This window comes from Pollicipes pollicipes, unplaced genomic scaffold (assembly GCF_011947565.3).
Source record: "Pollicipes pollicipes isolate AB1234 unplaced genomic scaffold, Ppol_2.1 Scaffold_4219;HRSCAF=4965_pilon_pilon_pilon, whole genome shotgun sequence".
Lineage (NCBI taxonomy): Eukaryota > Metazoa > Arthropoda > Thecostraca > Pollicipedomorpha > Pollicipedidae > Pollicipes > Pollicipes pollicipes.
In genome coordinates this window covers 776,371-798,454 of record NW_023596448.1, presented here as the reverse complement: position 1 = coordinate 798,454, position 22,084 = coordinate 776,371, and the positions used below count along the sequence as shown (strand labels likewise).

The 22,084-nt window shown below is 53.3% G+C and overlaps 1 protein-coding gene across 1 annotated transcript; it reads right to left on the bottom strand.

Annotated features, from left to right (window-relative positions):
* Positions 1 to 748: 748 nt before the first annotated feature.
* LOC119095944 (cold shock domain-containing protein CG9705-like) lies at positions 749 to 16,856 on the bottom strand. The gene is made up of 5 exons (XM_037218799.1): positions 16,818 to 16,856; positions 14,189 to 14,295; positions 10,992 to 11,123; positions 9,480 to 9,679; positions 749 to 789 (listed from the first exon to the last, which is right to left on the bottom strand). Exons 2-4 carry the CDS (start codon positions 14,281 to 14,283, stop codon positions 9,487 to 9,489), a joined length of 420 nt encoding a protein of 139 aa, XP_037074694.1. The 5' UTR covers positions 14,284 to 14,295; positions 16,818 to 16,856; the 3' UTR covers positions 749 to 789; positions 9,480 to 9,486.
* Positions 16,857 to 22,084: the final 5,228 nt, after the last annotated feature.

The following is a 22,084-nucleotide window of genomic DNA, read 5'->3' as shown; positions in this document are numbered from 1 at the left end:
TGGTGAACCGAAGCTGTTGCCGGCCAAGCGTTGATCAGTGTTCGCGTTAATTTCATTAGCCGTTAGCCGGTGTTGTCGCGCCGCAGCCGACGGAAAGAGTCTCAGAAGAGCTGTCTACCGAGGCCTTCGGCCGACGTCTTGAGAGAGCCTGCACGCCACGGCCAGGAAAGCAGGACACGAAACCAGCTACACAGACTGATGGGACACGCGCGCGAGGCACTTAACTTCACACCATGCGGCTGGCGCACCCTCACACGGCCGCCGACGGCGTGCGGTCGCCGACATAACACGATCGCGACGGCCCGCTGTGCGGTGGGCGGCCGGCGGACACTGCAGCCGCCTCACAAAACCGCCAAGAAACGACTCTCGAGGGGCAATTTTGCGCGATCGGCTCGTTGCACGTGCAGCACGCGGCTGTGGGCGGTGCCGTGCCGCGTGCGCGGCGGCGCGTCGGCCGCGTCCACACTTAAACTCCGTCATCACCACGAAGCCGGGTGCGCCAGTGTCGGCGGCTGCAGTCGGCGCGCCACGGGGCCGTGGACTGTCCGATTCCCCGGCGTCCACTGGTCCCTCAGGCGTCTCGCGCCCGGCCGCGACGGCCCACGGGGTAACAGGTCACGACCCGGACATAGCGGAAGTCACAGATCACAACCCCAGATCCACCGAGTCGCAGGTCACGCGCCGACTCGACCGAGGTCCACAGGTGACGTCTCATCTTCAGGTCAGAGGGTGAGGTGCGCCCAGAGGAGGAGGGTGCGGTCGGCGCGACGGCCGCCGGCCACCACCCGTCTGGCAACAGAGGTCACAGCAAAGGTCATCCTCCAGGAACGGCCGCCCGGACGGGGATTTCCCCGGAGATGGCCACATCAGCAACACTCAGCGCGCGTCGTCGCACATTACTCCTAAGCGCGATTAACCCGCATGGGCCGCAGACGACCGGGGACTGCCATTCTGCTCCTCAGAACAAACCGCTCTGCACGACATCAGTGTGATCATCAGCAATGTCAGTGGGACGGAGGTGCGTGACATATTGTCGGGGTTAACACCGCTCGGATGGGGGTTAATTTGAACCCCTCCATAGGTTTTTCTGGAATGGTTTCCAAACGGCGCCGCATGGTCGTGCCAAATTTTGCCATAGCTGTAGACAATGGAAACAGCGGATCGTTTGGTATCCAAAATTTAAAAGTACCTTGTAAGATCGCTGACCTATGACAGATCAAGCTCAGACAACAGATTCAGCGAAAGACAATTCAAAGGGATTCGTTCAATCTGATGCATCACCTGAGTGTTAGACGAAACCATACATTTCCGAGATACTTTCTTAGGCCACACAACAGCTGAAAGAACAAATTCCATGACCTAGGGTCAGGTATGAAGGTCAGACCGAGGTCAAAAACAGCCCTGTTTTATTACTCTAGACTTTGCTGTATGGGGAGTTTCTGGTGCTCATTTCAACGTGTTGACGCCAAAACACGCATGACACATCTTTCATGGGACTTCTTAAAGGCGAGGATAAGCAAACTGATCGAAAATCACCCCAGTTCGACACTGTCTTAGGAATATATTGCCTGGCATGATCTTGACGCTGATTCAAATGCAAAACTTAAAGCAATCTTGTATGATTTTGGTCAAAATGACCTTCGAAGAGTCAAACAAGGTTTCTGACTCTAAATGTGCACCAGTGACCTTTTGCTCAGAACAGGTAGGTTCTGAGGCACTTTGGACATCAATCTAGAGTTTGAACTTGTTTGAACTTATTTGACCCGAAGGTCGAGACCTAGGAGCCCAAATATTGACACAAGTAAGCTCACATACAGGCTAACACACCCTGTAAACATGGTGTCTCTAGCTCCCTTAGTTTCTGAGATCTCAGATGGGAGGCCAAATTGACCCCCACCCGAGCGAAAGGTATTCAACCGGCCACCTGGGCGCGTGTGAAGTCGCCCATCGGCCGCGGCTGTAGCCTCAGCTCGGCAAAAGTTTCCTTTGTGCTGTTGATTGGGCTTAAAGGGCGTAGAACTGCTAAAGTCCTTCTGCATCCATCAAAATATCATGATATTGGGGTACATTGTTCGCACAACTCACGCAGACATCAAACGAGGATATGGCATGAGTTTCGTGCAACAATATGAGAACGCTACAAAACCCTTTCCACAAAACACTAGCGAGAATGACGACACTTGTGGATAGCTGGTTTCACCTCGTGCCAGTTTCGTCAAACTGAAGTTCAACATCCTGCGCTGGTGTCGAGAATAAAACCATAGCCTGAGCACCTAACCTTTTGGCATGACTGGGCTTTGAATCATGCATTATTTCTCACGCACTACAAAAAATACATTTCTTGGCAGCGTTCACCTTATCGTCAAAGGCTCATGCCATACTAACTTCAGATGCGCTTATAACTCCAAAAGAATCCGAACGAGTCCTAGTCCAGAGCCGGCATCTGGCTACAATTATTTGCTCTTTAGAAACGACGCAAGTGGATGGTATCTCCGCAATCATCATCAACCGTAAGCTCAACGCATGCCTCAGCTTATGATGGATGATAACGTCATTATTCCCAATATCATTACGCAATCATTATCCGCCAAAGCCCGAGCCCACGGGCCCGGGCTTCTAACGGATAATGACTGCGCAGATTTTACTCAGCATGTAACGACCAATCTATGAGGTCAACTGAACTACATGGTCCCGAACACTTGTTAATAATCGAATCAAATCTAGTCGGTCATTTGTGAGAGGTTGAAACCTGCGTACTGCTGTACGTATTTCTTCTAACGCATGGTCACACAAAATGACTATTCGGCCCAAAACCAAAGCCCTGTCAAGTGCAAGGCCGCTCCTGACAGCCTGCTACATGTACATCACTTGGGTGCGTTACTATCGTTTTTTTTTGCAGCCACCTTTCCTGGGACAAATAAAACAATCCTGCGACAGCCACTGCACCGTTTCCACGAACACAAACACACCTGTACTACCATCAACATTCCAGATCTTCTTGCCGCCTCCGCAATAGTTGGAAAATCATTTGTGCGACCAGCGCCGACAGTTTTGGGACAAGGGCTCTAACGCTGACCTTTGTTCCCAAATAATCATTCCGATGTGAATTAAACGAAGGTATTGGGGTAGTGAAGTCACTTAATCGGTTAATTAACGAAGGTTTCTGATTTCAAGATGCCGAAGGCCAAAAAGTTCTTTCGTAGATAAACATAGGCACGGGCAACCACAGACAAACAAAGAGACAGAAACACACACACACACACACACGCACGCACGCACGCACGCACGCACGCACGCACGCACGCACGCACGCACGCACGCACACATATGCACGCAAACTCGCGCCTGTCAAACGCCAATACATTTCATCTCACATCTTTTATCCTCCATCATTTTCATTGCTAAAACGGTGGCCAGCAATCCGCAGTCAGTTGTACTGCGTTATAAAAAGTCACGTGCAAGATCGGACCAGAAAGGCCTTCCAAGAGGGCGAAAGAGGGCTGTAGCTCGCACCGCGCACTACACTACACTTGCTACGGTCGCCCGGACCGGCCTGCTGCGGTGGTCTCGACTGTTTCCCCGAGTACCGGCCTCAGGGGACCGTCACGCGCCTCTGCGACCCGGCGACACCGTACCCCGCACGATCTTCCCACGCGCGGGTCGCAGCCCTCTGCCGCCACACGCGCGCCCCCAGTGTGCAGTCCTCCCGCACGATCTTCCCACGCGCGGGCCACACCACCCTGTCGCCACACGCGCGCCCCCAGTGTGCAGTCCTCCCGCACGATCTTCCCACGCGCGGGCCACACCACCCTGTCGCCGCACGCGCGCGCCCAGTGTGCAGTCCTCCCGCACGATCCTTCCACGTGCGGGCCACACCACCCTGTCGCCACACGCGCGCCCCCAGTGTGCAGTCCTCCCGCACAATCTTCCCACGCGCGGGACACACCACCCTGTCGCCACACGTGCGCCCCCAGTGTGTGGCCCCCTCCCCCGCAGGTCCGCGCAGCGATCATCTTTGTTAAAAGCGTGCCTCGCCAGCCCGCCGGAGCGCCGAGCGTGCACGCGCCGCCCACGGCGGCCGGAAGTCCCAGCCGACGCAACGCCAGCGCGCCGAGCACGCCAGCAGAGACGTGTCGTCCAGTCCCTCAGCCCACTGACCGCGCGGCCCGCAGTTCCCTGACCGTCACGTCCAGGCAGCCCCCCCCCCCCCTTCCCCTCCTCCTCCGGAGACCGGGTGGGCGGCGGCCGGTGATCGTGACGTCCAGGCAGCCCCCCCCCCCCTCCCCTCTCCTCCGGAGACCGGGTGGACGGGCCGACGGCGGCGGACAGCGCAGGTCGGCCCAGCACGACGGGTTGGGACTCCGCAACACAAACAAAAACAATAGCACCGAGCGAGCGGCCGGCGGCAGCCTGCCGGACAGCGGCACGGGGCCGGTCCACGCGGCGGCGCGCTCCCCAACACCACACCTTAAGCCAGGTGCGGCCCGAGCGGTCAGCACTAGCAGTGCCCCTCCCACTGGCCAAGCAGCGTACCCAGCGGGGCATCACATCCGAGCACGCGGCAAGGCTCTGCGCTCTCTGCCAAGAAGCACAACACGCTACGAAAAGCGACGATACGAAATCGCAAGGCATATATCCAGATAGTGGCGATAGTGGCAGATAGTGGCGATCTTGACAAGGTCCTAACGTATAACTGGTAAGAAAAAATATTGGGAGACAGCAACCAGCACGCACGTCTACAACAGGACATCATCGCACAACATTACGCACACGCAAACTGCAAAACAACAAAGTCAGTCCGTGTACTGTACAGTATGCGCACTGTTATGTTAAGTGGTCAGGTTTAAATCACAGTGTGCGCACTGCCATGTGACGTGGTCAGGTTTAAATCACAGTATGCGTACTGCCATGTCAAGTGGTCAGGGTTAAATCACAGTATGCGCACTGCCATGTAAAGTGATCAGGCTTAAATCGCAGTATGCGCACTGTCATGTTAAGTGGTCAGGGTTTAAATCACAGTATGCGCACTGCCATGTAAAGTGATCAGGCTTAAGTCACAGTATGCGCACTGTCATGTTAAGTGGTCAGGGTTAAATCACAGAATGCGCACTGCCATGTAAAGTGGTCAGGTTTAAATAATGGTATGCACACTGTCATGTAAGGTGGTCAGGGTTAAGTCCATATATTACTGAATGATACTGGAACACCCATGCCAAACTCGCCGTGGCTCATCACCATTCATGTACTGTTCAGACTTCTACAAAATGTCACGTTCTGAAATTTTTAAATCCCAGCAAATGTATCATGCCAGTGTCTCTTTACCTTGCCTGCTATACCTTCATGAAAACGAGGTGCACACTAATTAAACTATCCAGCTGAACAACGGATCTTACACTACTTGGTATCAAGACGGAAGTTTATCGCGTCATGTCTGGTGGCCAGCTCTATACTTGGCTTTCGCACCCTCACTCAACTGAAGATGTGCTGACATCGTCACAAGGTATGGGAGCGACGGCCACGAGCCGCGGCCCGTCACCGCAATCGTCATTTATTGTCAAAATTTATTACGGATCTTACATCCTGAAACGAGAGGGTCAAGAGCTTCACAGAATTCACTAATGCGGCTCAGGCCATGGTGAATGACCACCAAATGTGTTCGGATGAAGTTCCCTTTGATATGGTTGGTTTTCTTTGTCTTCGAAAACCATGGTCAGCTTAACAGTGATGGGCCGGCGGGATGCTGGACTGCGCATCTACAGAAACTGAGCCCACGTGTCTTTACGTTACACTTCAACGTTGCGTCATCTCATGCCATTCTTTTAACACATGTATTCTGGACGGACGTCAGCGGTTAATGCTGAAGCGACGTGCGAAGCTTCGGCTTTGATATGGAAGCTACGCCAGGCCTACCACGCCGCGCCGCGACGCACCGGCGCTGACGGAGCTGCTTACTCCACGGCGTTGCTGCACGATGAGTCGAGACGAAAGGCGCCAAACGGCGCATAATCCATGTTGTTCTGGATTTCTTAGTGCTGGGGGATTGGAACAAATACCTTCTCATTCTGCACGTCATGAACATGCAGTTTTCATTTAAGTGTCCCATCACTTTCAGTACCAGTGACTCTAAAGTGTGTGCCAACACAATGACGGACAAAATCAAACGACGGCTATAATACGGCGCCACTGATGGTGAACCCACTTGTGGTCGTGGCGCCGGCTGCCAATGTCTATGGCTAGCTCGAGACAACAGCCTGCCAGTGCAGTGACCCCCCATCAAGATCCTTATCCGTGCACCCGCCATCAAAAAATGAGATGATGAGATCTGCCCATTAACCGTGCACCAAACTGTGCCGCGAAGAAGGCCTTTGGTTGCGGCTCGCAGCACATCTCTGACCAGCTGACGGAGTCTGGACCACCTTAGAGCGCGTGTGCCTTGTCGCCCCGCTTACTAAAAAGCCCATGTAGCGTGTTACAGCACTTAAATGGCCACCACCATTCCACTCCAGTGCCTCCCCCCCCCCCCCCCCCCCCACCTGAGTACACCTGGCCCGGCGGCCGCCCCGGGGCAGGCCAGCCCGAGGTGCCCGCCGCCGTCAGCCGGGCGCCGCCGCGGCGGTGCAGGACGCTCGCCGCCGCCGTCAGCCGGGCGCCGCCGGCGGTGGTGCAGGTCGCCCGTCCGCCGCCGTCAGCCGGGCGCCGCCGGCGGCGGTGCTGGTCGTCCGCCCGCCGCCGGCGGCGGTGCAGATCGCTCGCCCGCCGCCGCCAGCCGGGCGCCGCCGGCGGCGGTGCGCCGGCCGCCAATCGCCACGCTGATCAGCGGAGCCGGAAGTCCGTCTCTCACGCCTCCGCCACCGCCGCCAGGCCCAGGCTTAACATTCATGTCACAGCTCTGGAGCTGGGATAGACTTTCCGGGATATTTGGTGTCGAAATGCCGAACGCCCGAAGGCTTACACAAAAATCGCGGCTCTCAATCACATAAGCTGTGATATTATCACAGCGTTTGCCAAATGACGCGTAGCGTGTGACATGTGAGCATGATCTCATTCAGGTTAGCACTTTCTCCCGAGTTCAACTTCGACACCGGCCTGACCGCCGCACAGGCCCTCAAATGATCCTTAACACCGCACATCTCCCATCACCGTCACGACCCACGCCTGCCTGGGTCTAACGCGATCATCACATGGTATGTCACCTGCCTCCGGCCCGGCCCGACGACCGGTGGCGGTGTGGGTGGTGCCGTCATTATGAGCGTGGCCGCCGGCTGCGGGTGGCGAGCCTCAGCGGCAGCCACCGCCACCGGGCGGTGACGAGCCTCACCGGCAGCCACCGCCACCGGGCGGTGACGAGCTTCAGCGGCAGCCACCTGCATGCACTCATTCGAGGATGCAAAGTTTTGAAACTTGGGTGTGGGTACTACACACAAGTGTCAAGCAGCCTCGCCCTGTTAGTCTCGTTGCCTTCCCCGGCAGCGCCCGCGGAGCAGGATACAATTTGAGTTGGCAGCGGGAATTAATTGGGGTACGTCGATAGCCGAATAAGAGGCTTGGGCTCGAGCCTCTTTGAGCACCGCCGAGCACCGCCTCACCGCCCAAGTCAGCCAGCAGAATGGAATGTCGCAACCCAAACGGAATGATCGGATCGCCCGAGCGGGAATCAAGTCGGAGAATTAGGTCCTAATAGAACCGAAACCGGTCCTAACACGCCTCTCACACATCAAACTTGTGCGCACCATTAGCCTGATTTAATTACATGCAAAGCGTGCGGAGGGGCTATGACTATTAATGGAACTATTGAGGAAAATCCCCGATGTCTACCCACACGCTGCATGCTACGGTGTTTCATAAGCCATTCTCAAGGAGACTGTTCTTATAATCAACATCATACTAAACAATAAGACGTGTGCTGTGCATACGCCACATGCATTGAGCAGCAGCTGATGCCGCGGTGCTCAGCGTTTCACGCCGAGGCTGAGAGCAGTCCCACCTATCGATTACACACTGTACTTCTGTTTGCGCCAATGGCCGCGCTATCCAAGACGCTCGCGCGCAACGAAGTTCTACCTTCCGGCTGCTTCGCAGAGACTTTCCGTCTAAATTAGGGATAAATCGGTCTTTCGGGAGGTGGATTCTTCGGCAAACCGGAGAGCGGTAGGATAACTGGTTACAGCGGCGGGGCTGGCGCGGTATCTACACCCACCAGGCATTGTGCCTCACAGCCAGCGTGGCAAATGCAATCTCACATGAAGGACACGGGCGCGAAACCATCGCTGATTCATTGTCGTGCTTCTAGTTGCTCTTACCGTCTGTATTTGCCTACGTGCGGTCCATTTTTTGAGGGGCCAATGATCATCTCATGAACATGTGACATGGAAAACTGACTGGGAAGTATGTGTTTCCACCAAAAGGTACAAATGCACGTCCACGAAATGTATACGAAAATACATCAATTTGTTCTTACATGACCTTCATAACTTAGGGCTGGAGTCTACAATAGGCAAACGGCAAGGTGCCAACACTTAAAGTCAAATTTATGACACGTTTTACTCAATGCCAAATATGACGACACAATGTCAAATTCCAGGCAAATTAACAAGTTTCAGTACACCAATTGGAGCTAAATAGTGGCCAGATGTTGCAATTTAGAAAATATAAAAAGCAGGAATCACTTACTGAATTAATCGATCATTTCCTGAACCAGTTTTATCATCATACAATTTTCGAAATGATTGAAGCCAAACACCGTTTAAATACCTCCGTAAGACGTTACGGAATATATGCATCACATTTCACCGGAGTCACAGTATTTCCTTATCGCCATGGCAGTCAAACACTACAGACAGCAGGCCAGCGAACTCCGGTGGCAGGTTCCGCGTCTCCTGCCACTTTGCTTCCAGCGTGCAGTTCGCCCTGCCGAACGCGGCGCATGCTCCCCGGCGAGCGGACCTCAGCCAGACGGCGTGCGGAGGTCACCAGAGGAGACCGTGGCTCGTCTCTAGGTAAATGGGTGGCGAGAGGGGAGGGATCGCCCTCACTCGGCCTCGGCCCCGGCCTCCGCCCGCCCGCCCCCCCCCCCCCCCCCCCCCCCCCCCTCCAACCCCGTTACGCCGAGGGACGGATCACATCTCTCACAAGATCGCGGCCGTTACATGTGCTAACACATACAACGTCGGCCGGCTTATAGTTATACTACACACTCAAAAGGCTGGGGTGTAGAATCGAAGCGACTCGTCTCCGTACCACACTTGACATGTCCGACTGAATTCGCCTACGTTTCGGGCACATCTCGTATTTACTAGTGCACTATTTGGTAGCGACATGTATCAGCAACACACTAATCATAAACATGCTTTATTTGTGATCGAATACCTCACCTGGACCGTCCGACCAACCATGCCGTATCGGTCCCCAGTCGCACTCTTCCCCGCCTTGTACAGCACGCTGACCCGGCGACACCGCCGTGACATGGCGCCGCCGCTCACCCGGCGTTCAGTTGACGAAGGTGGCGCTGTCCTCGGTCTTCTCCTCGGCCGACGGCGGGTCGTTCCACTTGTGGTGTTTGGTGTGGCAAAAGTTGATAATGCGCACGTGGATGGCCTGGCTGCGCTCCATCTTGGGCGGGATCTGACAGAGCCGGAACGTCACGCGGTCCTCCTTCACCGGAATGTACTCGCCCTCCACGCTGCGGAAGGACAGAGGGGCGGGGTCAGGTGACGGTGGCGTCAGCGGTCGGCTGGTGCCGGGCCGCCTCCGGGCGTGGACAGCACGCGGGGCGTCCACGCTGTGGGAGGGCGGAGGGGCGGGGTCAGGTGACGGTGACGTCAGCGGCCGGCAGGTGCCGGGCCGCCTCCGGGCGTGGACAGCACGCGGGGCGTCCACGCTGTGGGAGGGCGGAGGGGCGGGGTCAGGTGACGGTGACGTCAGCGGCCGGCAGGTGCCGGGCCGCCTCCGGACGTGGACAGCACGCGGGGCGTCCACGCAGACCAGCGGTCTAACTGCTCACGCCCCGCTTCATGCCCCAGTGCTGGCCAGACTGATCACACTCGTGCCGATGCACTCACGACGCACTTGAAATGGGCGAGTCAGATACCGCAGCATTCGCCTATCTCGTACGATGCATGGTTTCATTAGCGTTCCCGAATCCAGCAAAACACTGCTACGGTCACAGCGGTGAACGGCGCCAGTTTCTAACCCGCCAGCTCTTCCTCAATCACAAACGTCAAAGATCCTGTCAAACCTCCTCCAATCCCCCCTCGACAGCCAAAACAGCTGACAAAGAGAGTACCAGTGACACCGCTACAGCAATAACAAAACTGGATAGAAATGAGCCCTAGGAAGCGCATCTCTGTCCCCTGCATACCGTTTCTAAATACCAGAGAGTAAAAAGCCTACCAAAAACCGACATCATACTCATGTCACTCGTGCGAAGATGCATCGGCGCGCGCCGACACCCGCGCCCTCTCGCCGTTCCCTACAGACCACACGGCCAAGAGGGCCTCACATCTCACACGGCTGACGGCGCTCGCCTGGGCCCGGACTCACTCCAACCCGGACTCAGACCCGGACTCTGACCCGGACCCGGACTCGGGCCCACTCACTCGGACTCGGAGCCGAACTCACTCGGACTCGGATTCGAACTCGGACTCGGACATGAACTCGAACTCGGAGCCGTACTCACTTGGACTCGGACTCGAACTCGCAGACGCACTCACTCGGAGCCGTACTCACTCGGACCCGGGCTCGAACTCGAACTCGGAGCCGTTCTCACTCGAACTCGGACCCAAACTCGGAGCCGTACTCACTCGGACTCGGACTCAAACTCGGAGCCGTACTCACTCGGACTTGAACTCGAATTCGGAGCATTACTCACTTGGACTCGAACTGTAGCTCGGAGACGCACTCACTCGGAGCCGAACTCACTCGGACCCAGACTCGAACTCGAACTCGGAGCCGTGCTCACTCGGACTCGGACTCGAACTCGGAGGCGTACTCACTCGGACACGTGGACGAAAATGAGCGGCTCGCCGGGGCGTGGCTCGTCGGGCCGGATGAAGCCGTGGCCCTTGGTGCGGCAGAAGCTGACGATGGTGCCGCTCTGGTCCGGGTTACGCATGCCGCGGTCAGACCTGCGCGCGCACCCACCCCCTGTCAGCCATCCCGTCAGCCATCCCGTCAGCCGTCCCGTCAGCCACCCCGTCAGTCAGGCAACACGGCCTGGCTAAAGCCGAACATGGAACGGTACACGGCATGGTGAATACTCATGTTAACAATAATACTGATGCATCAAAATGGAAATATGGATATGGGACAGCAATGTGAATGACGATAAAATCCTGAAAATTACGAGGTTGCGGAATGAAATGCCAGATTTAAGCGGTGAAATTGACAACTCACACACACGTTGGTCAACCAAAGCTAGCTATTTTTATTTCAAGCATTCGTCATGCGTCGTACAAGCCAGGGATATAACGACATAGCCCGGTCGGGAGACGACATCATGACGTCAGTCACGCTGCATTTCGCATGCCAAGCCACACGTCACAGAAATTCTTCAGCTCAGCGACAGAGCCGTGATCGGCAGCACGGCGCTGGAGGTACGGTGGGCGTGCTCAGCACGGCATTGGAGGGTACGGTGGGCGTGCTCAGCGCTGGAGGGTACGGCGGGCGTGCTCAGCGCTGGAGGGTACGGTGGGCGTGCTCAGCACGGCGCTGGAGGGTACGGTGGGCGTGCTCAGCACAGCGCTGGAAGGTACGGTGGGCGTGCTCAGCACAGCGCTGGAAGGTACGGTGGGCGTGCTCAGCACAGCGCTGGAAGGTACGGTGGGCGTGCTCAGCACAGCGCTGGAAGGTACGGTGGGCGTGCTCAGCACGGCGCTGGAGGGTACGGTGGGCGTGCTCAGCACGGCGTTGGAGGGTACGGTGGGCGTGCTCAGCACGGCGCTGGAGGGTACGGTGGGCGTGCTCAGCACAGCCGTCCTACAGATCGCCAGGTCAGAGTACACCAATGCCGGCGATAGGGGGCGGGGGGCAAGGGGTGTGTGATAGCGCACACCCGGTCACCGGCCGGTCGGCCCATCGCAGGGCGCCGGCCGGCGGCGTGACGTACCCAGTGCAGGAGTGAGATGCTCCACGCACAGGTGTAACTAACACCGGGGTCATGTACAATTCTAGGCTTTATACTGAACACAACTACGCCACGTCTGCGTCCCGGGGCCGGTTCCGTCTAACGCAGCACAATCAACTCATGTCAGCATTCCGTTTTCCGCCAGCGCACCCGATGGAGCAGCGTTGCTGGTGCCGCTGCCAGTGTCCAGCCTCAATAACTCCGGTTCCATGTCGCCTGTCCAGCCTCAATAGCTCCGGTTCCATGTCGCCTGTCCAGCTTCAATAACTCCGGTTCCATGTCGCTGTGCGCACATCGCCGCGACAACATCCTCCTTCGCAGCTGATTGGCCCCGCGCAGGTTGCTTTCAGAACGATATCAGAATCGTATCATGGCCACAGTATCGTAGTAAAAAATTAGCGTTCCCTGTAGCCGACGTCGCCACAGGTCCTTCGGCCACTCGGCACTCGGTATCTAGAAACAGCCGAGCAGGGGTGACTCATGAAATGAAGGGCATCGGTGGCTGCCGCACACCCGTGGTGCTTGACACAACCTGCTCGATAAGAACCCAACAATACATCTAAGTGTTTGGGCTTCAACAAGGTCTGAAAGTCTGACTTGTCACGCTGGCCGATAGCTTTAAGCCGATAGCTTTCACCTTTAGGTCTGAAAGCTATCGGCCTAAAGGCGAAAGCTATCGGCTTAAAGCTATCGGCCAGCGTGACAATTGGCGGATATTCCTGATCCTTGGCGTACCATTTTTCAGAGGGCGTTTCCTCGCAGCGCTGCAGTAGTTCTGCAAACTTCTGCTCTCATTTTGCACACTCTGGTCGTGACGCTCCCAATCATGGTGGGCGTTTTAGTTCAAACTAGCCCCTTTTACTGCTAGCGTTTATCCGACCGGTGCCTCATTTGGTTCCGTCGCACCGTACCGGTACCTTGTTCAAAAGACCATACGACTGGGAAAAACGAGGGAAAACTCATCGTTTTTCGTCGGGCCTATCCCAGCAGTCACTAAAACTCCCTCCGGAAGCGTTTTTCCTTCCTCACGTATCAATCCGTCTTTTTACGACTGTGTATTTGGTCCATGGAACCAAGTCATTCAGTGCCGCAAACGTGACATGATAGGTACACACGAATGGAACAACTCCTCCAAAGTGGAAACCTACGCTTCTTTTGATAGTCCGACAACAATCATGATGCCCCACCTGCTGGTTTCGTCAGCATTTCAGATTTCGTACAAATTAGGGCCCTGTCTTACAGTGCTTGCGTGAAATGGGCTACCACAGCACCCAAACGAGGCAATGTTTCAGTGGTTTGTGATGCGCCGCGGGTGAAAAACTCCACAACCGATCACGTGCTCGGCCAATGCCGACGACAATATAATTATGAACCTCTTCGGTTGGACCCAGCTCTCTTAGACCACTCAGAACAACAGATGACGTCAGAATACCACGGAATACCTATCAATTGCAGCCCGACCTTAACCTGACACGACCTGACCCGTTCGATCCGGACCAGGCTTAGTCGCCGGGCCCGGATAGCTAGCCTCAGGTCGGGTCGAGGTCAGGTCGGACCCACACAAAGGAAACTTCAGAGCGTCCGGCTTCTGCGGGGTAGAAACTGGCCGCCGCGAATTCGTCTGTCTGTCTGTTTACGAAACCGTCGGCGGCTGACACAACCCATGCAAACATCGGGACGGTAGCGCAGTGCTGCCAAATGCATCCTGCTGCGAAGCGTCAGCGGGCAGTGCGGCTGCCAAATGCACGGCGACGCTAAGTCACGTTCGTTTCGTCAGGGCCCGAGAAGCCTCGCAGTATGTCGGGCGCATATCCCACACAGAGACAGAGGACCAGACCTGACAAAAAAAGAGGACTCACCGACAGCGGCCCGTACGCGCAGACTGCAGAGTTGACTCAGAGGCCACACGCGTGAGGTTGGCTCACGTGGAGCTCACGTGGCTAGCTCGGACTCGCGCGCACGGCACGTGACCACATTCCAGGAAAGAGCCTGCACTACACGTGACCGCCTCGCACAGGGCGGCCTGAGGCTCTCTGGCGGCGGGGGACGCTGGGCGGGGCGACTCACGTGGACTGGGTGCGCGTTCGGCGAGTGATCAGCGGACTGGGCATGCGAAGCGACGGGTGGCCGTCCAGCACTGGCGACAGCTTGCCCTCCTCCATGATGCTGGTGATCTGAAACAGGCATAACTTCAGCCCCACTGGGCACGGACGATTGCCGCTGACAATAGGTGACCATCCGTGTTCCTATCGAGATGATCGGCGTATGGCATTTCTCCTTGATTCCCCTGACCCTGCAACTGATGACAGCCCAAAATGCAATCTGGTAGCATTAAAACAAGCCAAGAAATATGCATGTACTCCTACTGACCATATACATGGGGACATTATCTGGATGTCATCATAAGTGGCATTAGCACAGTGACTGAGCAATATTTTTTGTGGTTTTACTGCTTTAACTCTGACACATGCACATCTTCACATTCCATTACTCCTGCAAAAACAATTACTTATCACAAAAAAACACCAATCAGAACAGCTGACTGCATTTGGTGACACCACACATTACACATCTGTTCCATGTTCAAAGTAGGGTGGCAGCAGGCCAGGCTAAGGATGAAATTTGTTCAGTTAATAAAACACAAAACATGCCAAGAGACTAAATATCTGCTGAGACACAAGCAACTTGGAAGTAGTTAGGGGTCTGTAGCAACTGTTGGACACTAGAGGCATACTCTATGCACTTGTGCATTTGTTCTTTTTGTTATCAACAGATAGGAAACATTTGACTCTGGACTAAACAGCATCCCAAGACTTAGTAGCCTCCTACAAACAAATAACTTCTGTATTGCACAAATTTATTGATAATCTCCCTCTTAAGCTATTTTTCAAGTGTAACTTGCCAACATAACCCCCAAAAAGGTTGTGATCTGCCCATCTCCACAGCAATGACCATCACAACTCAACCTGGTCTGATGCACTGGTACTTGATGTTTGCAATGTCAAACAGAACATTGCTTAAATGGGATGGAACTCTATGTTGTCTGAGAAATCCTCCATTTATTCAGTTCCCAAGTCAATTCCAAGTTAATGCTCTCATCTTGACATATTGGCCTTGGCAGATGTTACAGCCAGCAGGTTGGACCAGTGTGTCCCACCCCGGATGGTCTGTCTGGACACTGCATATAATCATGGATGCAACTCCCATTTTGGTACATATAATGTTCTTGGCTGGTTTGAACTTCCAAGCCTGTCTCAGCATGGCAAATGCCAACAAAGGTATCTGGACTTAAACCATTGTGCACTTTCAAACATTGCTTCAATGTATCTCTGATGTCTATGTGCATAAAACTCAATTTTGCACTTTTCATGACTGCCACCCCGGGGCCAGACGGCTTAAATGCTATTTTATCCGATGGTGGTTATGCCTTTTTGTTCTCAGATACCACAACTCATCCTGTAGTTAATACTATCATTGTCTCATACCTACTTCAACTACCTCGCATAGGCAAATTATAATGACAGCATGTGTGGACAGTTTGTTATTTGCATCCCAAATGCAATATGTAGGTACATGGTGCAGCCATGCATACACCACTTGGGCCCTGGATTTTCCTCCAAGTTCATGAAAAGCACTTACTTTGTGGCATACAGCACCACACAACAACCACCACAAACCATCAAACTCATCAAACATATCAAACTCTCCAGCTGTGAACCAACCACTATTTGTGTGGCTGGGTAAAGCAGACTGCTTTCATGCGTGTGTTCCAACCCAAAATAGTCAGTTTATAGTTGATGGATAATTTTCCACATCCTCAGCAAGCAAGATGCCAAACATAACATATGTGGCCAATGCTATGATCTTGTTTGATGAGTGTGATACATTGACTTTTTCACTAACTAAATTTAGTATACTTCTCTATTTCCTTTCATTTGATTCTAAAGGCTTACAAGCTGACCTACACTGAAGCTTTTGCCAGCATCCACTATTTTTTCCTGATTTCCATTCAATTATGCATCCTAGCACCATCCTGTTTATCCATGGTAAGCAACGAGTACCAGCTGCGTGGGCTTAAGAGTGCCCTGATAGGAGCATAAACTGAGAGCCAAGTTAGGACTAATGCCTTCAATATACAATTTGTTTGCTGCAAAACCAAGATATAATGCCATGTCATCCAGTTTTTGGAGGATACAGGCCTGGCCTCTACTCCTTGACATTTGGAAATCACTGAAATTATAGTCCTCAAGAGTGCTACAGTAATATGAGATATGGCAGTACCCAACACCTGGTTGATGGCATGTATCTATGGAGTATAAATTGCCCTTGCTACCCACACAATCATTGGCATTTTAACATCTGAGGGGAGCAAAACACAAAAATACAGATGCATCACAGCTCTCGACACATCCAACATGTTTGTCAACTCAGCTAAAAGGTGCAGGAGCTGGTAAGGCCACGAGTGGTGGGCCAGAGTACTGAAAATTCAAGGTTCCTGGCAATCCTTCATGAAAATTTAAGATGGACCATACGGACAAAGAATGGAAAGAAACAACCATAATGACCAATAGCCACCCCACGCGACTTCTCTGAAGCAGTCATACACGCCCATAAACATTTAAAGGCAGTCAAAGACAATAAGCAGTACAGCAGAACACACCGAACCAGATATGCGATACTCAGGACACAAGTGTACCTGCACGTTCGAGCTCCTCCGTTCGTGGGACCCTCGTGCGGGACCCTCCCTTGCAATGCGTAATTACGCACGACGTCGCAACCGGAGTCTGGAACTCAAGGGCAACGCGGGCAACGCAGACATGGCGGATCTGCGATCACGCCTTCGTCACTGTATCTCCACAATGTATACCTGAATTCTAATTAAATTCCGATTCTTATTTTCATTTTGATTTATCTATCATTATCATCCCTTCCAATTGTTATACTTTTGATCATATGGCACTTAATTTCCGATTGTTTTTCGTTCCCGGGCTTGTTTTGTTAAAGCTAAAAGTCGTGTCGTTGCACACACAGCGCAATGACTTCTCGAAATATTACCATATCGTAGCCGTATGGGGCATGTGGCATTTGTGACTTACACTCGAACATTTTCATGTCACTAACGCGTAGCGCTACGAACGTCAAATTTGATGCGCGGAGGGTCGCCGACGGCGCGTCAGCCGCCGTGGCAAGTAAACAACCGAGTAGGTTGATGTGCGTTGAAGGCTCGCACGTATTCTGCATCTCTAATATTCGGATGGCGGATGTCTCGCGCCATGGTTTCGCACTATTTTTAGTATTGTACGGTCATGGGCGTGGTTCCGGAAAATGAGTTACAGTGGCTGAAACATGAAATATTATGAAAGTTAACGCTCAAGTTTGTTAACAGTTGCGTTTGCTCCGGATTTGGCCCAGTTCTCTCTCAGAGGTTGGGGCGCTGGAGCCCAAGTTAGAGGGACTGCGAGCCCCCTATTTGAAAAGGAAACTGTGCGTGATAGCAGGTTGACAAAGCATTATTTCCAGCTAGGTAGCATTGGATGCAGGGTGCAATGTGCTAGCGATGCACGTGCAAGTGATATGTACCCCCGTGTGATTGCTGCTGTGCGGGTTGAGCGGACGTTCGGTGGAGGCATCGCACATGCGCATTTTGACGCGCAAGGTCCCTGAATTTAAATGTTACTGATGCGCATGTCTCTTGTGGCCTGGCTCGCTCAGGATCAAGGTCGGAAGCCGCACGCGCAGGCTTGCCTCCCCTGCGCCTCTTGTGGCCTGGCTCGCTCGGGATCAGGCTCAGAAGCCGCACGCGCGGGCATGCCCTCCTTGCGCCTCTTGTAGCCTGGCTCGCTTAGGATCAGGGTCGGAAGCCGCACGCGCGGACGTGCCCCCACCCCCTGCGCCTTTTGTGGCTTGGCTCGCTTAGGATCAGGATCGGAAGCCGCACGCGCGAGCGTGCCTCCCCTGCACCTCTTGTGGCCTGGCTCGCTCAGGATCAGGGTTATAAGCCGCTCGCGCGGGCTTGCCTCCCTTGCGCCTCTTGTCGCTCAGGATCAGAGTCAGAAGCCACACGCGCGGGCGTGCCTCCCTGCACCTCTTGTGGCCTGGCTCGCTCAGGATCAGGGTCAGAATCCGCACGCGTGGGTATGCTTCCCCTGCGCATTCGATGGGCCTGTCAAATAACGGGATGTGTTAGACACACGCGACCCGGAACACCGTGTAATGTCCACTTTTACCCTTCCACCCCTCGGGCAATTTGGCAACTGCTCACTCGTGTTATAGATATGCCCTGGATGGCCTGCGGTACGCACGCGAGAGCCTGGCATCCCCACGTCATTGCCGCCGATCAGGAAGTGTCTTGGAGTTCATCTTTGACATACTGGAAGCTTGGAGCATGTGATGGAGTAAGAACGCAATCGGTCGGCCCGTTTCCTGCGTGTGTCAGGTCGTCGATGGCGCATCTACAGGGGAGCGCGGGGCCACGACCCTCCTTTAGGCTACCCGTGAGGTTTTGGCACCCTCTCAGGACACCAGAACAGCATGGTGAAAGCGGACCGAAGCCTTCATTTTGAAAAACACAACCTTCATTTTCAAAAGTTACCAACTTCCAATAGCGCCAACATCATACCCCGAGTGGCCCTGGATAGCAAAGGGCCTCCTGGCTTTAGCGTTGGTCGGGCCCTGTTGACAATGAAGGGACATATGACAAATTACTATGCGAATGTTCACATTCACATTAAGACAGTGGAATGGCCCTTCATCAGTCAGAGGCCCCAGTGGAATGACCCTGCATCAGTCATAGGCCCCAGTACCGAAAAAAGAGCCCCTCCGTGCTGCTTTAAACGGATCGATTGCTCAAAAAGGATTTCTGTGGCCATTTCATGGACTCGGACAGCATGCGCCGGTGAGGGAGTATTTTGCGTCAGTGAAGGCCCCTGCGTCGATAATGCGTCAGACGCCTCGGCCATAGAGCCTGCCGCACAGGAAACGGAATGGCGTATGGCGTATGGCGGGGATAGGAGTATCTCCAGCTGGAGACCAGAACATCCCACCGCTGAAACTTCGAAGCTGATTTTCTGAAACGATTAGCAGCTAGAACAACGCTTACAAAACAGATTGCGTCATTACGTGACGAGTTTGTGGCCCTGGGTGTGCTAATCCACTGCGAGTATGAATATGCCAGGTGCACTGGTGACAGGTATTGTCAGGGCTTTCTTCTTCACGTAGAATTGATTTAATCACGCATTCGAAAGTACTTCTGTCCGATACGTGGTCTTTTGCATCCTCTCATTGATGATCACCGAGTGTTGACTGCAGAGGCCGATGCCCCGAGATCCGTAAAGACTGCAACGCCGGGTGCAAACGGCCCAGGTCCGGGCAGCCGACGGGGCGGGCTGTCCCTCCCTATGCCCGTTTTGTTTTATGTTGGTTCCAAAGATGGGTCGTTACAGAAAGCCAAAAATCAATACGCATTTGCACAATGCAGTGAGATCCATTGCTGTTCAACAAATACATCTACAAGACAACAACAAAGTAGTTGAATATATCAGTTTACGAACGAGTGAAAATGATAAAGGCGATATTGATGTGCGGTTCAAGAAGCGGCGGTCATACATATTTATCCGTGAGTTTTAGATGTTTACCTATGCTCTCATATTTGGTTAGGACATCATTCTGAACCCAGTCAATGCCAAATCTTATTTCCATCATAACTGCCAATCATCTCGAACTTCTTACGTGATTGAAACATGCAAAACACGCTCACCATTGATTGGGAAATCGTAATGGAGATGGTGACCGGGAAGTCGTGCTCACGAGCGCCAGATCTGAACGGCTCGCCGATGGCATGCTTTTTGGCCTCGAACGTCGCCTGGCCTATGAGATAGCAGCATTTGAATGGCATTGCTATATCATTATGCTTGTCTGAATGACCTTGGAATAGGCTGCACGAAAAGTTTGTTCGTCTCCGCGTGTGATAAGCTCAGAAGCTAGTGGGGTTCTACATCTAGAGAGGGACAAGGCTGTGAACTGCACCGAAATTTCCAAAACGTGCGATTTCAGCTTGAGCCCATACAAATGTAGAACGCTTCCTTTAATCGCCATAACCAAGCGGCGCCGGCCGGCCGCTAGGTATTTATGACGATATAGCGCTGTGGGCGCCCTTCATCCTCTGCATATTGTCGTGTACGTGATTAATTGCCCTCTGTCCTGCCAAGGTGATCACCGTCCTGGTGGCGCAGTGGTTTAGCGCGCCTGCGTTGTGAGCGCTTAGCGAACCCAACACGAGCATTTCGTGTTGGGTTCGGTTCCCAAGAGCGGCGGCCTTTCTTTTGTAGGGAGACCTTTTATTTTCGCGTCTGTTCTCGAAGCTACGTGGTCACGTGACTCGGCCAATCACTGGCCGGGGAGTAGGTCACGCCTGGGGTCGGGGTTGGGGTCGGCGGTGGGTCAGTGGTGGTCCGGGCGGCGCCGGGGAAGGTAGTCAGCTCTCGTTCATATTCACGACGTAGCTGGCTCCTTTCCCTCCGCTTCCTTTGACTGCCGCTCTGGTACTGCTACCCTCAGCTCTCGTTGACATCCACGACGTAGCTGGCTCCTCTCCCTCCGTTCCCTTTGACTCCGACGCCGGTTCTTCTACCTTCCTCCGCTATCGTCGATATACCCGACGTCAGCGTGTTCTTGTCAACAATGTTATTCACGATGTTGACACATCTTTAGTGGCCGTTGTTGTTTCCGACGACTGCCACATCCCCTGGGAATTATAGCCGCCGTGTAGTCGTATCGAACATGGTCTAAAGCGGTGTAGGAAATTTTTACGACTTCATGCTATATACTCCTGTTATTAATATACCCCATTTTGGTTAAACGCCTTTGGGTCTGCTCGGGATTAAATCGAGCGCGCCCATCATAAACAATATGTTCCGGCTCGTATATGTCCCAAACCAAGTCCTTGCGCATATATTCTACGACAGATGTTTGATATGCATCTGCACAAGCTATGAGATGAAGATGCGAACAAAAAATGTCGGTTCTTCGTTTCCCGCAGAAGGAAAGAAACGCGAACATTTGCAAAAGATGCCGGACAGTCGTACTGACGCGTCCCGTTATGAAAGATAGGAATAGTTATTGCTCGTCCATGCAGTTATGTGGAACGTGGGGGCTTTTTACGCATACTATTCGAGCTTTTGATATGTTTTTTGTGTCTTGGATAAAGCAGTTTTCCCGTGCCGCCATTTATTCAACATGGCCTCAAAGAAGCTCACCATTTGGTCATTCTCTGATTTGGAATGTCAACTTTTTAAAATGTCGTCATTCAACAGTTTCTCATTTAGGCGTTCGCTTTTCCGGCATGTCAAGTTTTGTGTGCCACCATTGCGCAAATAACCATTTAGGCAATTGACATTTCTGGCACGTCACAGTTCTTCATACCGGCATTTTGCAGTTATTTCATTCCGCCCGTTCGATTTTTGTCGCGTCGGAAATCGCTGCTAGTGGACTTGCAGTCCATGCACCGTGCGAACTGAGAGCAAGCCACTGTAACTAGCTGAAAAATCTATGATGCGTGCTGTGTGAGACATAAATGTTGTATTTATCCGCATAGTGTAAATAATAACAAAATAGGCATGTTTAAACGATAGCCTTCGCTTTTAACCAGTGCTTTCTTCCTATTTTTGATTGCCTTCATACGTAGGTCAGCATAACCTATGTGGACACCTCGAGAGGTTCTCAATCAAAAACCCTCATGCTCTTGGATTTCATCCTGACAGTCACGTAAGCATCACACATTACCTAAATACGGGAGTTGGTGATGCAACAGACCGTACAGTAACTCATTCCGGTCAAAAGTCGGCTGGTTTTAGTCAAAGAACCACGTCCAGCACACTCATCTTACGCAGACCGTGATGCGTCCTAACGTGTCTCTCAAAAACCGTGTCTGGAGGTACCGCGCACTGCTGGTTGACTTGGGGATAG